The sequence below is a fragment of the Thermobia domestica genome, chromosome 13 (genome assembly GCF_964235325.1).
Source record: "Thermobia domestica chromosome 13, izTheDome1.hap1.1, whole genome shotgun sequence".
NCBI lineage: Eukaryota > Metazoa > Arthropoda > Insecta > Zygentoma > Lepismatidae > Thermobia > Thermobia domestica.
Window position 1 is genome coordinate 90,408,022 of NC_137466.1, and position 13,388 is coordinate 90,421,409.

At 29.0% G+C, this 13,388-nt stretch overlaps 1 protein-coding gene across 1 annotated transcript in view; it reads right to left on the reverse strand.

The window, feature by feature from the left end:
- Positions 1 to 628: 628 nt before the first annotated feature.
- The window catches only part of LOC145668325 (glutamate-gated chloride channel-like), a 185,025-nt gene continuing 172,265 nt past the window's right edge, over positions 629 to 13,388 (reverse strand). Inside the window, exon 10 of the mRNA XM_081736062.1 lies at positions 629 to 9,151. Within this exon, the coding sequence (XP_081592188.1) occupies positions 8,918 to 9,151 (234 nt within the window). The 3' untranslated portion in view covers positions 629 to 8,917. The remainder of the gene's footprint in view (positions 9,152 to 13,388) is intronic.

The window sequence follows — 13,388 nt, forward strand, 5'->3', positions numbered from 1 at the left end:
ATCTGGCCCACTACTTGGTGAACCAGTAGTTCCTTTTCTATTTAAAAAATCTATATGTCTTTAGTACTGGCTCTTCCCTTATTACTGTATCAGCAATTTATGAGGACCATATAGGACTTCAGAAATTACTAACATGAACACAGCTGGAGTCTCACATCACATTGCCTTACCGTTCGAAAACTGATCTTCCAGTAAAATAAAATAAAATAAAATAAAATAAATACAAAAAGGTAAAGAAACGGTAGATGATGTTTAAGGATGACTTATTTAATAGTTTAATTAAGATGCAACTCTTTGTTTTAATTCTTTCTTTTTGTTATTAAATTGAAAGAGAGTATTTATAGCAACTTATATTTGAGGTATAGTTTAGTCGCACTGCGAAATATTTAATTATTTTTTGTTTGATAAAATAATGTAAATATCCAAGGGTTTATTCTTGTTACTACATATCATAGTGAGCCTCTTTAAATACAAATTATATTAAGTCCTTACCGAACCCTTTTCTCTAAGAAACTTGAGGAGAGAACATTAACTTATGTTCACGACTTCTTAATGCCATTATTCTTTTCTGTACAATAAATGAATTCAAAAAGAATGACAGTAGTTTTGGATTAATAAAAGTCATATGTCTTCTTTCATTTTTATTATTATTATTATTATTATTATTTCATATTATATATACAATACATATGATTGTTTCAATTCATTGACATTACATTCAACAGATTCCTTTTGAAAGGACATAGGGAAAATAATACAAGGGTTTATCTTAATTCTAACCTATCATTCTGCAGTAACTTACTTACTGCCTTTAAAACTGCGTATTTTTTCACTTATGGCCCCAGAACCAAACAATTCTGCAATAAATTATTTAATATTAGTTTTATACAACGTAACACCAAACAAGAGTATATGATAAGTTTCACATTTGTATATATATATATATATATGTTTTGTTTTGTAAAAGTTGCCTTCTATAAATATTCTACTTTTCTTAATTCACATTAACAACATTTTTTTTACATCATGTTATTCTTAAGTTTCATTCATTTTTGCGAAAATGACATTCAAATATCCGAAAGCAAATATATTTCTATTTTTAATTTTGTCAAAATTATGCTTAAAAATATAGCCATAGAAGCAATTAATGTAAAAATTCTATTTTTCCTCTTCCTTATATAAGCATATTGGAAGCATATCCGTCTTACAAATGATTTTATTTCATTTAATATAGTAGAGTTAACAGAAAAATTTCAGTTAAATAAATATATTTGAAAAAATAAACCTCAAAGTATTGAAGTTTTAAGCAATCTCCAAGATGGTGGCACAGTTTTTCTATCAGTTGTGTTGGAAATAGCACAAGGAGTTATTGACAATATATACAATCAAAAAATCCTTTCCACTTTTCAGATATATATATACATAATATTTGTTTTCGTCGTGATAGGATATCGAAAGAATAGAGGAAATGTAGAAAATTTAGATTTCAGTTGCTTAAAATAACATATGAAATATTTATTGATATGCTTTGCTGAGTTAACGTCATAACTAATACAAAATAATATTTTATATCGTAATTATTATATACAACTGACATATTCGGCGAAGGAAAGGTTCAGGGCAGTATTTCTTTGATTCATTAATTTCCATACTCAGGGAATGCCTAATGGGGAAAATTCAATGGTAATAATTCGCGAGCCTTTAAATTGTGCTGCTTCTATCTATATAAACATTATAAAGTGTTTCTTTATTTTCACTATCAAGCTTTAAGTCATCAAATTTAAAGTTTACTGTTGTAATTTACCTCTATTTCGTTTGAGCAGTCTTATCTTAAGGCAATATTTTTTTCGGATATAAAAAGAAAAAGGAATATTACATTTCAAAAGTTTCAACTGTAGCAGAAATCTAGTATATTAAATGGAAATATAAAGTACTTTTTTTGTGGTTAGCGAAATTAAGGTTACATCGTTAGAAATGAATCATATAAATCGTTATTGTTCCTGCACGAAGCATAATATTGCAATAGGAACTTTTTGGGCAAAATCGTTTATTTTATATATTAATTAGTTAATTAGCAATATTTATTTACTCTGCTATACTGCAAAATGATTGTGAATATGAACACATTATGTCTTTACTGTATGTTCATCAGTTGGTTCCATTCACAATCAAAGTTTACTGATTTAATTTATTCTATATCTTTGTTTATATGTATATTCAACACCATTCTTGTGTTCTTCATAAGTTGTATGCATTAATATGCACTCATACTTTGCGTAAGATTTTCAATATTTTTCTCTGCTGGAAGTATCGCCGCACTCAAAATTTGTCCACTCAATGCTAATTCCTTTCTTTGATAATATTCTTACGATTATATTTAAACTAGCGAAAATATTTCTAATTGTATCTCCTTCTCTCACATTTGGATTGCAGAAATGAGAGTGACGTTGGAACATAGACTAATAATATAGTACAATTATGATTGTATATTTTGTAAATATATTGTAAACTGTCAATTGTGATTATACACATAGAACCACTATTATCGCATGATCGCCAATAATGTATTTTCTATCACTGCTGTTTTCTCTTAAATCAGTAGATTTTTTTCAATAATTCATATGTTTAAAAAAAGATAATGCATTTGATTTAAACACTACAGAACTGTGTCCTTAAAGACGTTGGTAATAAAAATATTCTTTCATATGGTTCTTAAATATTTTACGTTTTTATTTTAACAGCTAGTGAATGTTCTTGACCAATGAAATTCTTATAGCTTGAATTGTAATATTGAAAGTTTGGGTAAGATATTAATTGAATGGTATATTAGTAAAGATAGTATTGAAATATGTAAATTAAATGAATGTGTATGTGAAATGATTCAACTTACATTCAGAAAATATTTAAACACTTACCTTCTTTTTAGAAAGCTCTATTTTAAAATAAGCATAAACACGAACAAAAAAGGCACAATTGTTTGCTGCAATTCTGCTTACGGTATAAGGCTTAAAAGGATATAGAGCTAAAGTAAATATTTATTTTTTTAGTACTGTATATTTCTTAAAGAATATTGCTACCTTTTGTAGAATATTTGGAGAAGATCGTTATACCAGATTGCTATTTTAGCCCTAACACACTACTGTCAAGAACAAAATTTCACTGAAATGTGCAATTACATTTTGCAATTACATTACAAAATATAAGAAAGAAAAAAAAAACTCTATAAATTCCAACAGTCAAGGCTTTAATACCATCTTGCTTCTTAGCAATTTGTAGGATAGTATGAATTTGATACTAGGTTTAGATTTTAGCTTAGTTTAGAAAATACTACATACTTCAAGTATGCTACCAATAATAATAATAATACAAAGACAAATTATGGCACTCTTTCATTATATTACATCACTTGGAGTATTTTACATGACCAAATAAATTCGTTTTTTGCAATAAAATTTGACCATAAACCAAATTTGAAAGTATTAATTTCACTCTGAACTCTCATTTATGTCTTAGACGCTGTACAAAAGTAAGAAGAAAGAAGATACAATTTGCCAATTCAAACATTGTTACCATGCTATCTATCAACTACCTGAATTTTTTTTTTTTTTTTTTTGGGCATATTTCTTTTTCCAAATTACTTCAGAATGAACCTTCAGCGTTAGCATATAACTGAAAATGTCATATGATAAACCATTCAGTTTTATACTCATAAGCAATAACTACATTTACTTCTACTGCTTTTTACGAATACTCGCACATCTTTAACGTAAGGACATTGAAAATCCTTAAATAGTATGTATGAAACATCTGTTTCAATGAGGATATGTGTTTTTATACTTTACTTTTCTTATTATTGGTAAGTATTTAGTTGATACCTATGACATGATATAAACAAATAATATCTTAGTTTTAGTATCTCAAATATATAATAGAAGATCGTTCCTTTGAATGCTTCTTTAATAAAATATTTATATTTAAGAAAAAGGTCAAATCAGCTCTTCTGCATTTCAAGTATCTGTTTGAATTTTGTGATCATTTGTGTTGAGAATTATTTAATATCAAAATTATTGACATACCAAAAATATTTTCTTTCTTTCTGTTTGAAACGTAAATAATAGGGAAAAGAGGAGTGATGTAAAACAAGTATAAGGTAAAGTATAAAGTTAAAATTTTATGTATACATTCAGTTAATCGTTAAATACAAACTCAGATTTATTCCTGCAAATTAAGTCATTTTAAAAATTTGGTATGAAAATATATTTTAGTAAAAACGGGAGAATTTAATCTTTCCCAACTGCACTGTAGTTCTGCTCATCCCTTCGTGTTCATTTTTTGTTTTCTTTTAATAAAAGCACCATTGGACCCAAAAACTAACTCAGAAGTAAAATACGACATACTTCTATTATATTACACCACTTGGAATGTTTTTTATGTGTAAGTAAATCGTTAGTACATGATTGTCATGTTTCCCTGCAATGCAAGAATATTTTCTGCGGATTTTAAAATTACTTTTTGCTTATTTGATAATTGTCTGTTTTTAGATTTTGACGTCCCTTTGCACTAAGCCTATAAGATATACTCCTACAGTTTAACGTAAAATCCGAACCACATATATTTTCACCAGGGATTAAACCTGGGTCTCTCACTCGAAGGGCGAAAACGCAAACCTTTATTACATCAAAACAAAATTACTTTGACAGTATTAACAAGTTCCTTTTATTTTTGGATGGATGGAGGGAATTTCAATAATAGTTTCTTGACAGATGTTTTAAACGAAATTGTAATCTAAAAGGCATTACCCAAATATGTTACAGTTCCAACATCTGAAATTTTGTGTAATAGAGAAGTAAGATTATATATATATATATATATATATATATATAACTATAATACTATATTGGTTTAACATATTGAGACCGGTAGCATCATTATTCCCCTTACTGTCACATCTTGCCACCTGACATAAAATTGTATTTACAAACTTACTTTGGTATATACCTAAGCATATGGATTACTAAACATATAGGGCCTTATGCAGAGTCGTTCTGACGCGTGATTAGTGACATTCTAAAGAGTTAGACTAATATATGTTCCCTGCAGTAGACAGGCCTTTAGTATGACGCAAATCATACCTCTAAACGGCTCAGCATAAGGTCTATAGTAACTAAAAACAACATTCTATATGATAAAATCACAAACCTTTTCATAATAAATTATTTTCTTCAAATTATACTGATTTTATGAAGTATTCGTACATGAGTAGCTCCCTTATTGAAATTTGTACATTACAATTTATCATGTAGATATATTTGCTGCTTTTGCGCGAGGAATGATCATACTGACTTTTATTATGGGTTCGTTTCATCTATATACAATAGTTGCAAACACACAAATATACGATTGTCAAAATTCTTTCCATTTACAAGTTAGAAATTTAATCACGTAAAGAATCTAAAAAATTGTTGTCCTAAATAACATATTTATAGTTTTGTTTGACTAAAATAAATATTCTTTTGTAGATAAAGATCCAATTCTACACAATAACGTGCCAAAATTGTTAAAAAAAATGAGTCTTGTTGATTGTTTGTTTTAAGGTAATAGTCTAACAGAAAAAATAAAAATGTGTATCTAATTATGGATAGAGCTCTATAATTATTTATATCTCATTACAGATAGAACCTTAAAATGACATGAAAAAGTGTGAATACATATTTTATGTTCTATTTTCAGTGGAGTGTAAAGATCCTAAAATTTGAAGAATCTTTTCTCTTTAAAAAATAATCTGTAGATAAAAAACTGTTTAGTGAATATTTTATTCGTTTACGTCAATGGTAAAGAAGATTTATTTAAGTTGTAAATGTATTTTGAAAGTAGTATTATACTTCGTTGGAATAAATTCGTTTTCCATGTTTTTATTCGTAATGTAATATTCTGTATTCAACGTTAAAGAAATAAGATTCTATAGAAAAGAATGAGAACTCTGTATTCAACTTCACTGAAATTCAATTAATTTGGATATCTTACTGTAATTAAGATTTCTGTTTCTTGGACAAATAACAAGAAAATATTTCGATTACTAGCTACTCTATATTTTTCATTTCGTTATTCCCTGAAAAACTGTATCTTTATGAATTATCAGCATTATTTTACTTTTATATATTTTATAATATCATATTTTATCATTTATATGTGGATTTTTACAACGACTCTATGCCATGATCAGATTTTCTTCTTAATAACTGTTATTTTACTCAATTTCACTCTATTAAATGAGTGTTTCAAATTTATTTTATCGACTTTTCTTTATATCGTGAAACTTCTTGGCGTGGGAATAAAGTTCGAGACATAATTTGATTCTCAAAAATAATGATATTATTTATTTTGTTTTACATCTGTGCCACCATATGGTTTTCAAATTGTATAGTTTATAAAATGTATAATATAAATATTTTGTAAAGAAAAAACTTTATTATTCTCATTTCTGCTATGTATTAAAAATTGACTAAATAAATAAGTTCTCTGAAAATGTTATTTTTCCAGCATGACTATTGTTTATCGAGATATATAATTTGAATTAGAAATTTGATAAAACGTGACCGCGAGTGGAAGTAATACAGGAAGTGAAATTTGATATGCAATATGTGTTTTCTGTCAGTCGTAGATAATAATAACAACAAATTTTCTCTTGTTTGTCCATATTTTAAAACTTGTTTGTAATTCATCTGCGAACAACAAATGAACGTCAATGATTAATGGTTACAGAACACTCAAACATTGCGTGGCACATAAACATTTCAATGGGCATCCATGAAAGTCGAATAATATACTATATGTATATATATAGTTCTGTATATAAAAACAAATTTATATATGTATAATATATGCGTTTACATTCTTGGTAACAGTGAACAGTGTAATTTTTTAAAATTATTTTATTTGTTAAAAATAGCATCATTTCTTGTATAAAATGAGTTAAGTATTTTTTCTCAATGCGTGGGAGAACAAATTATAATTTAGTGTCTACAGATCATGGAAAATAAGTTCTTTAAAAGAAATTACATATAATAAAAGAGATGAAGGTAACATATTTGACATTGATGTAGAAGAGTAGAAAACAAAAGAAAGTTACAAGTAAATCCAAACGTATGTAAAATTACTATTTTGAAAATTATCTTTGGTTTCCATCAAGAATGATGGACTTCGTTATTTCTGAATTATTTTAACAATAATTTGTAATGAAAGTAACGCAGAACTGCAGCATTCTCTCTCTCATAGGATTATATATATGCACAAAGTGCCTCAAATAGTTACGAAGAATCTTTTATAGTCGAATCCTTATGTCTAATTAAGGATTTTGAGATAGATAATTTTGAGTCGATAAAGTCAAAGTATCTCCAAAAGTCTAGCCGCGTCAAATAATCACAAGTGCTGAGAATAGTTGTAGGATAGATATTACTTATTATACTCAATATTGTCCACTATCTTAATGTCCATTTTGCATTTCCTTCGAATGGTAACAAGTCAAGTGGTACTGAAATCAGTTCTGTAAAACCTACTACAGGTAATAAACGTACATAAAATTTTCAAACTAAATGGTTCAGTTTAGATATTTCCTTATTTTAACTACATCTATCTTAAGTTGTCTGTTTCCAAGTTCTCAATAGGGATCAGTGTCTCAAAATTTGAGTGTAACCTTTTGAAACAAACAAACAAAAAAAGGTATTATGTCAGAGTCATCACAGGTTGTATCTTCTTTAGTTATTATACAGTAAATCGAGCTAGTAAAATGAGAAAATATATAAAGTAATTTAAGAAATTGAAGAACAAATAATTTAAAAGAGAATTAAAAAAGTAAATATAAACATGTTTGAATATAATTATTAGATATATTACTATTTTTATTTCAATCCTCTGATGAAATTTGAAAGTCATAATTTTTTGTATTTGTATCAAATTCCTTCTTATACATTATATATTTTTTTATTATTTTTTATTTTTGACTAAATTTAGGTTATCTAATAAAGACTAAAAGGTAAAAGTATTGAAAAATTTTACCGGAATGCATCTTCAGGTCAAGACATTACGATCAAATAAGGGATTTGAAAATTCAGAGCAATAATTATAATATAAGTTATCAAGATAAGTGAACTAAAGGAAAGCAAATAAATATATTTCATACTTTGTTTCTTTAAATGGAGTATTGGATTAATTTCATATAGTTGAGTGTTTTTGTTTCTTATTGTATTTAAAAGAGGAAAAAACTTAGAGAATGCCGCAGTTTTACGTTGAAACATTTCTTTTTACAATGTCTTAATAGTTTTCGAAATAACCGAAGAAATTTCTTACCCAAAATTAAACATCTCGACGTGAGGTTTTATTTCTAGGAATTTGTCTCATGTAAAGAGCAAATATGCCTACCATGATTTTGTTAGAATTCATAACATCGTTCCACTATTGATCAATATAAAATATTAAGTCAAAATATTGTTAATATCATTTAGACAAAAAAATTCCATGAGCATATAATTGTGTTTTACATGAGCTGTATACACCCTGAAATCTCTTGCTATTTACCTAAGAAATGGGACCCTGTTTACCTCTTTTTTTTAAGTCTTGTTATTGCTTATTCCAAGTGTTATAAAATGTTGGTGTAAATGAATAGCAGTCTGTCGTGGAAGGCTGTGGTAATAAATACCCACCACTCATGAAAAATATTATTTCATGAAAGTTTTGGGCTGTTACGAGTCCCTTTGTTTGTCCATGAATGTCAGTAATGAGGAACCAAATATTAGCATCCTCTCGTGTTTTTTCTTTTCACATGGACGAATAAAAAATGTGGCGCCGATGGCCATGTGTGAGTATTTTTATGAGATTTGCGTAATGTGTATGCTCTTAATAGTATCGGATAATGAGAATGTTACTTTTTCGGTTCGTCTTCTATAAACAAATAAGTTGACCAGTATACGACGTTGAAAAGTGCAAACACAAGTGGGAAAATGATTCGAGCTATAACATCAATTCTTTTTGAGCGTGTTGGAAATTTACTTATCCAACTCTTGTAATTTCTACTCCTGTGCGCCTGCATGTGAATTTCACATGGTCTTGCTTTGTCAATAGTCATGGCTTCTGTTGGTTGCCTTACGAGAGGCCTCTGAAAGTAGAATTTGGATATTAGAAGTACAGAAAAAGAAGATAACCATGAAGAACATACGTACTAAGTAGCGATTAAAGAAGTTTAATTTCAAAATTGATCATTAGTAACTCTTAAAAATTATGGCGATATATACCCAAATGAATATATAAATATTTCAATCCTTTATCTGAATAATTAAACAAGAAATTATTTAAGGAGTTTAGTCGTTTATTTAAGATTGAAATAAGCAATTGCTTTGGCAGTTTTGAATTTAAAATAAATCAATTAACAGTGAACACATATTAAGTATACCTACGGATCTTAGGTTACATTTGTAGTTCACATGTATTTGATTCGTATTACCAATTAGCTTATGTAATTGAGGTTTATTAATTGGATATACGTTGAACTATATGATTTCTCTTGTGTATTTCAGACCGAATTTTTCTTCAATTACCGTTGTGTGAAATCGTCGCATGAGAACCAGATAAACGTAACTCCAAAAATGCGGTTTTCGTTTTCTTCACGTTTGGACATAATTTTCAAAGCCCCATTTGGCGTAAATGGAACGTAGCGTCATCTGTTCTCCTTGTCGATCATCTGTTGTAATGTAGGTCAATTGCCATCTTATTAAAAACACATGTTTCTAAGAAAATAATATTTTTGTTCTCTCGCCTATAAACCTACGAAAATGGAGTTATGTTCCTCTGGTTCTCATGCGACGAAATGTTAATAGCCTTTTTTTGTTTTTCATTGCTCATTTTATGAGATATAAGAGAATATATGAAATCTTATTATATTTTTTGGGTGTAATATAACTTTCAAAATACTTTCCTTTAATTTTCATTTTTGTTGCCCCTCATTTGTATACATACTTAGTTTAAAGTTGAATATTAAATCATGGAACAAAGTTAGGTACTAAATGAACCATTATGTATATTTAAGAACTCTAAATTGCTTGTTATAAATGAATATATGAAAATAATCAGTTTTCATATGTTCATCTCTCTTACCAGGTATATCAGAGATGTTATTCAATGTATCATATATAAATATGAAGCTCAACTTTAACTTCGAAGGCTTTTACAGCTACTTTAAAGTTGAAAATTATAAAATTGTGTTGATACACCTCTTATTGTTTCATTCTATCATTATATTCAGTCTCTCTGGTGGAATCATTTTCTAGTTTAAGAATAGAATATTTAACGCAATACATGATGAAGACAAGTAAACAAAATAACTTGATTAAGGTCTAGTCAGCGCCACTAGAGACACTTGATTAAGTAAGGGGTTTGATTTCTTGTTTTTATTCTTTTATGGAGACACATGATTACACTACTTCCGTCATTAGAAATGTTTGATTAAGCTGATTTTTAAATGTAACTGTAATCTTTTAGGTTACTTCACACACATTTAGAAAACCAAGTAACGCAATTCTGTGTGGAATTCTAAGGTAATATTATTTCAAACCTACTTAAAGAACTTGTGGCAGCCTAGTAAATGAACTTAATAATGATGCTGTGATATAATTTTCTAAATGATGAATCAACTATAGGCCAACTTCTGATTTAGTTATGAATTGTGCATTGTAATTCTTTTTCCTTAAAGCGTAAATAACCTGTTAAATGGTTTATATGAACCTGAATTTGAGCTAATGTTAGGGATATCCCACCATTTTTCTCTTCCTGTTTAAAACTCAATTCTGAAACCTAACTACATAGGTTACCAATAGATTAAAAAATGTACCGTATTACTATGTGTGGAGAATGCATTGGTTTTTATTATATAAAAATCTGAATAATGATAACTGGTTTGAAAGATTTAGCGTTGTCCTTTAGCTCTCTTCGATAAGAATCTGAGTTAGATTTATTGCATGATGGGATGTTAAGTTTAGCATCAGTTTATATTAACCAAAATTTATTATCATTATTATTTGTAGTGAATATCTGACCAAACTCATAGTTGTTTACACTTCAAACGGCTTACGATAATACGTTCAGAAATATTAAAAATCATTTCACTTTCAAATTATTATTACTGGATAATACTTTTTGTTTCAAGATTTCGGCCTTCCCCCGCCAACCTTGTTCGCAGAGAATAAAATAGAAGTGAGAGAACTAAATAGTACATAACGAAATATTAAGAATGAACTCGCTGACGAAGAACAATAAGATATATCTTGTCCCATCTGTTGGTGCAATTACTTGATAAGTGGCAATGCGAACTCTATGAAATGAAGAGGTTAAGCTCTTAAAGACAAAGTTGCAAACTCGTGTTGCTGTTATTATTTTTATTGTTCCAGTGTTGAAGTACATATTTATAGTATTATATATTAATTATCAAATATAATTATATATTTGAGAGAGTTTTAAAAAGTAGTTTTAAGAATATATTAGTTTTAAGAACTTCATTTGATATTTTAATTGTAATTGATAGTGTATAAATTAGAGAACTTCCTATATTGATATTAACGTATATTTTTTCTCTCTCAAATATAGCTTTAGCTTGCAGTTCTAACCTTCTTTTTTATGAAGTTTTACTAAGATCTGGCTTAGAAGTAGTTGAAAGAATTCCAGTGCATTGTTCTGAGTACCCTTCTGTAACTCTGTGTTTTGTAAGCATTGGTTGTTCAACAGATTTTTTAAAACTTTTGCAGTTGCTTCAGGACTATGAAAAGAGAGCCCTTGGAATACTGGAGGTCTGTTGTTGATGCAGTAGCTTAATCCCTTCTTGGTTAGGATAAAGCAGGTCGGTTTCTTGAGACCATGGACTGAGTGAATTGAGTCTAAGAGATTTCTCCTCAGATTTATAATTAAATGACTTTGGATAAGTAAGTCTGGAGCATCTGTATTTCCCATTAGCAGTAAGTGAACGCTAGTCATCAGGTAGGAACAACTGAATAGAACAATATGAAAGCATTATTCAAGATCCTATGTTCTAATAGACTGCAAGTAGATCTGATTGGTTTTTATACAAGCAGTCAGTGGTCAAGACAAGCAATCTTCAGGGACAGCCAGGAAATGAGTGAATTCTGCTTTCCCAGGTTACATTTTGAATCTTTAGAGAAGGAATATTACGAATCTATTGGCACTGGTTTCGATTCCACTTAGACTGTGGGCATGAGAAGATGCGAATCTGTTAGTAAATTGGGTCAATACATCTGAAGTGGTCCAGAGCAGGTTGCTCGACCATCTCCGAAAATTATAGAAATTGGACTGTGATGAACGTTGTGTATGAGAATTTTAATAACATTATTTACGTTGTCGTATGTACAAGTGTTCCTGAGTGGTGGCCATCTTTGTTGTCGGCGGAGTGCCAATTTTTGCATTTGCAAGCATTTACGAAAACTACAGTTGGTCAGGTCGTACGAATCAGCCAAACACCAAACAAAACGAATGTTTACAGGAGAAACTGAGATACATGAAAAATATAAACTTTTGCTTCTACATAATATGCAGGGCTGCAAACCAATACATGAAATCACCAGTAAAAGTACAGAAAATTACACTTTTAAAGGGGCTGTATTTTGGAATGGCATAAAGTTAGAGGATTCATAAGTTTTGTGTTGAATACTATTGCATGTAAAGAGTCTGCAGAAATATCCACAGCTATGATACTATGAGATTTATGGGGATCCGAAAGTTGAAGTTTGTGATTTTGATGCCATTTTTTGGGGCATAATATCTCCGGAGGGCAAAGTGCTAAAAATTGCTGCTTAGGCCGCAAAAGCCAACACGGAACAAAAGCTACTCGCAAGCTTTTGCACAACTGAACACAAACAAAAGCGGGCTTAATTGCTGCACCATGCGTAGTTTTTGAGATCTAGCATGAAACATATACAAACACTTAAATATTTCCGGGCTACGACCGTCACGGAGGTACTTTCTTCGCGTTTTTACCATATCTTCACCTTTTTCTCCATTTAATATCAATCATTATTTTATTTATTTTATTTTATTTTTTTTATTTATTTTATTTATTTATTTATTTATTTATTTTTTTTTGCAACAGTTTGTGACCTAAACAGCAATTTTTAGCACTTTGCCCTCCGGAGATATTATGCCCCAAAAATGGCATCAAAATCACAAACTTCAACTTTCAAATCCCCTTAAATCTACGTTGTTAGTAGTATCATAGCTGTGGATATTTCTACAGATTCTTTACATGCAATAGTATTCAGCACAAACCTTACGAACCCCTAACTTTATACCATTCCAAAATACAGCTCCTTTAAAAGTTTAATTTTCTGCACTTT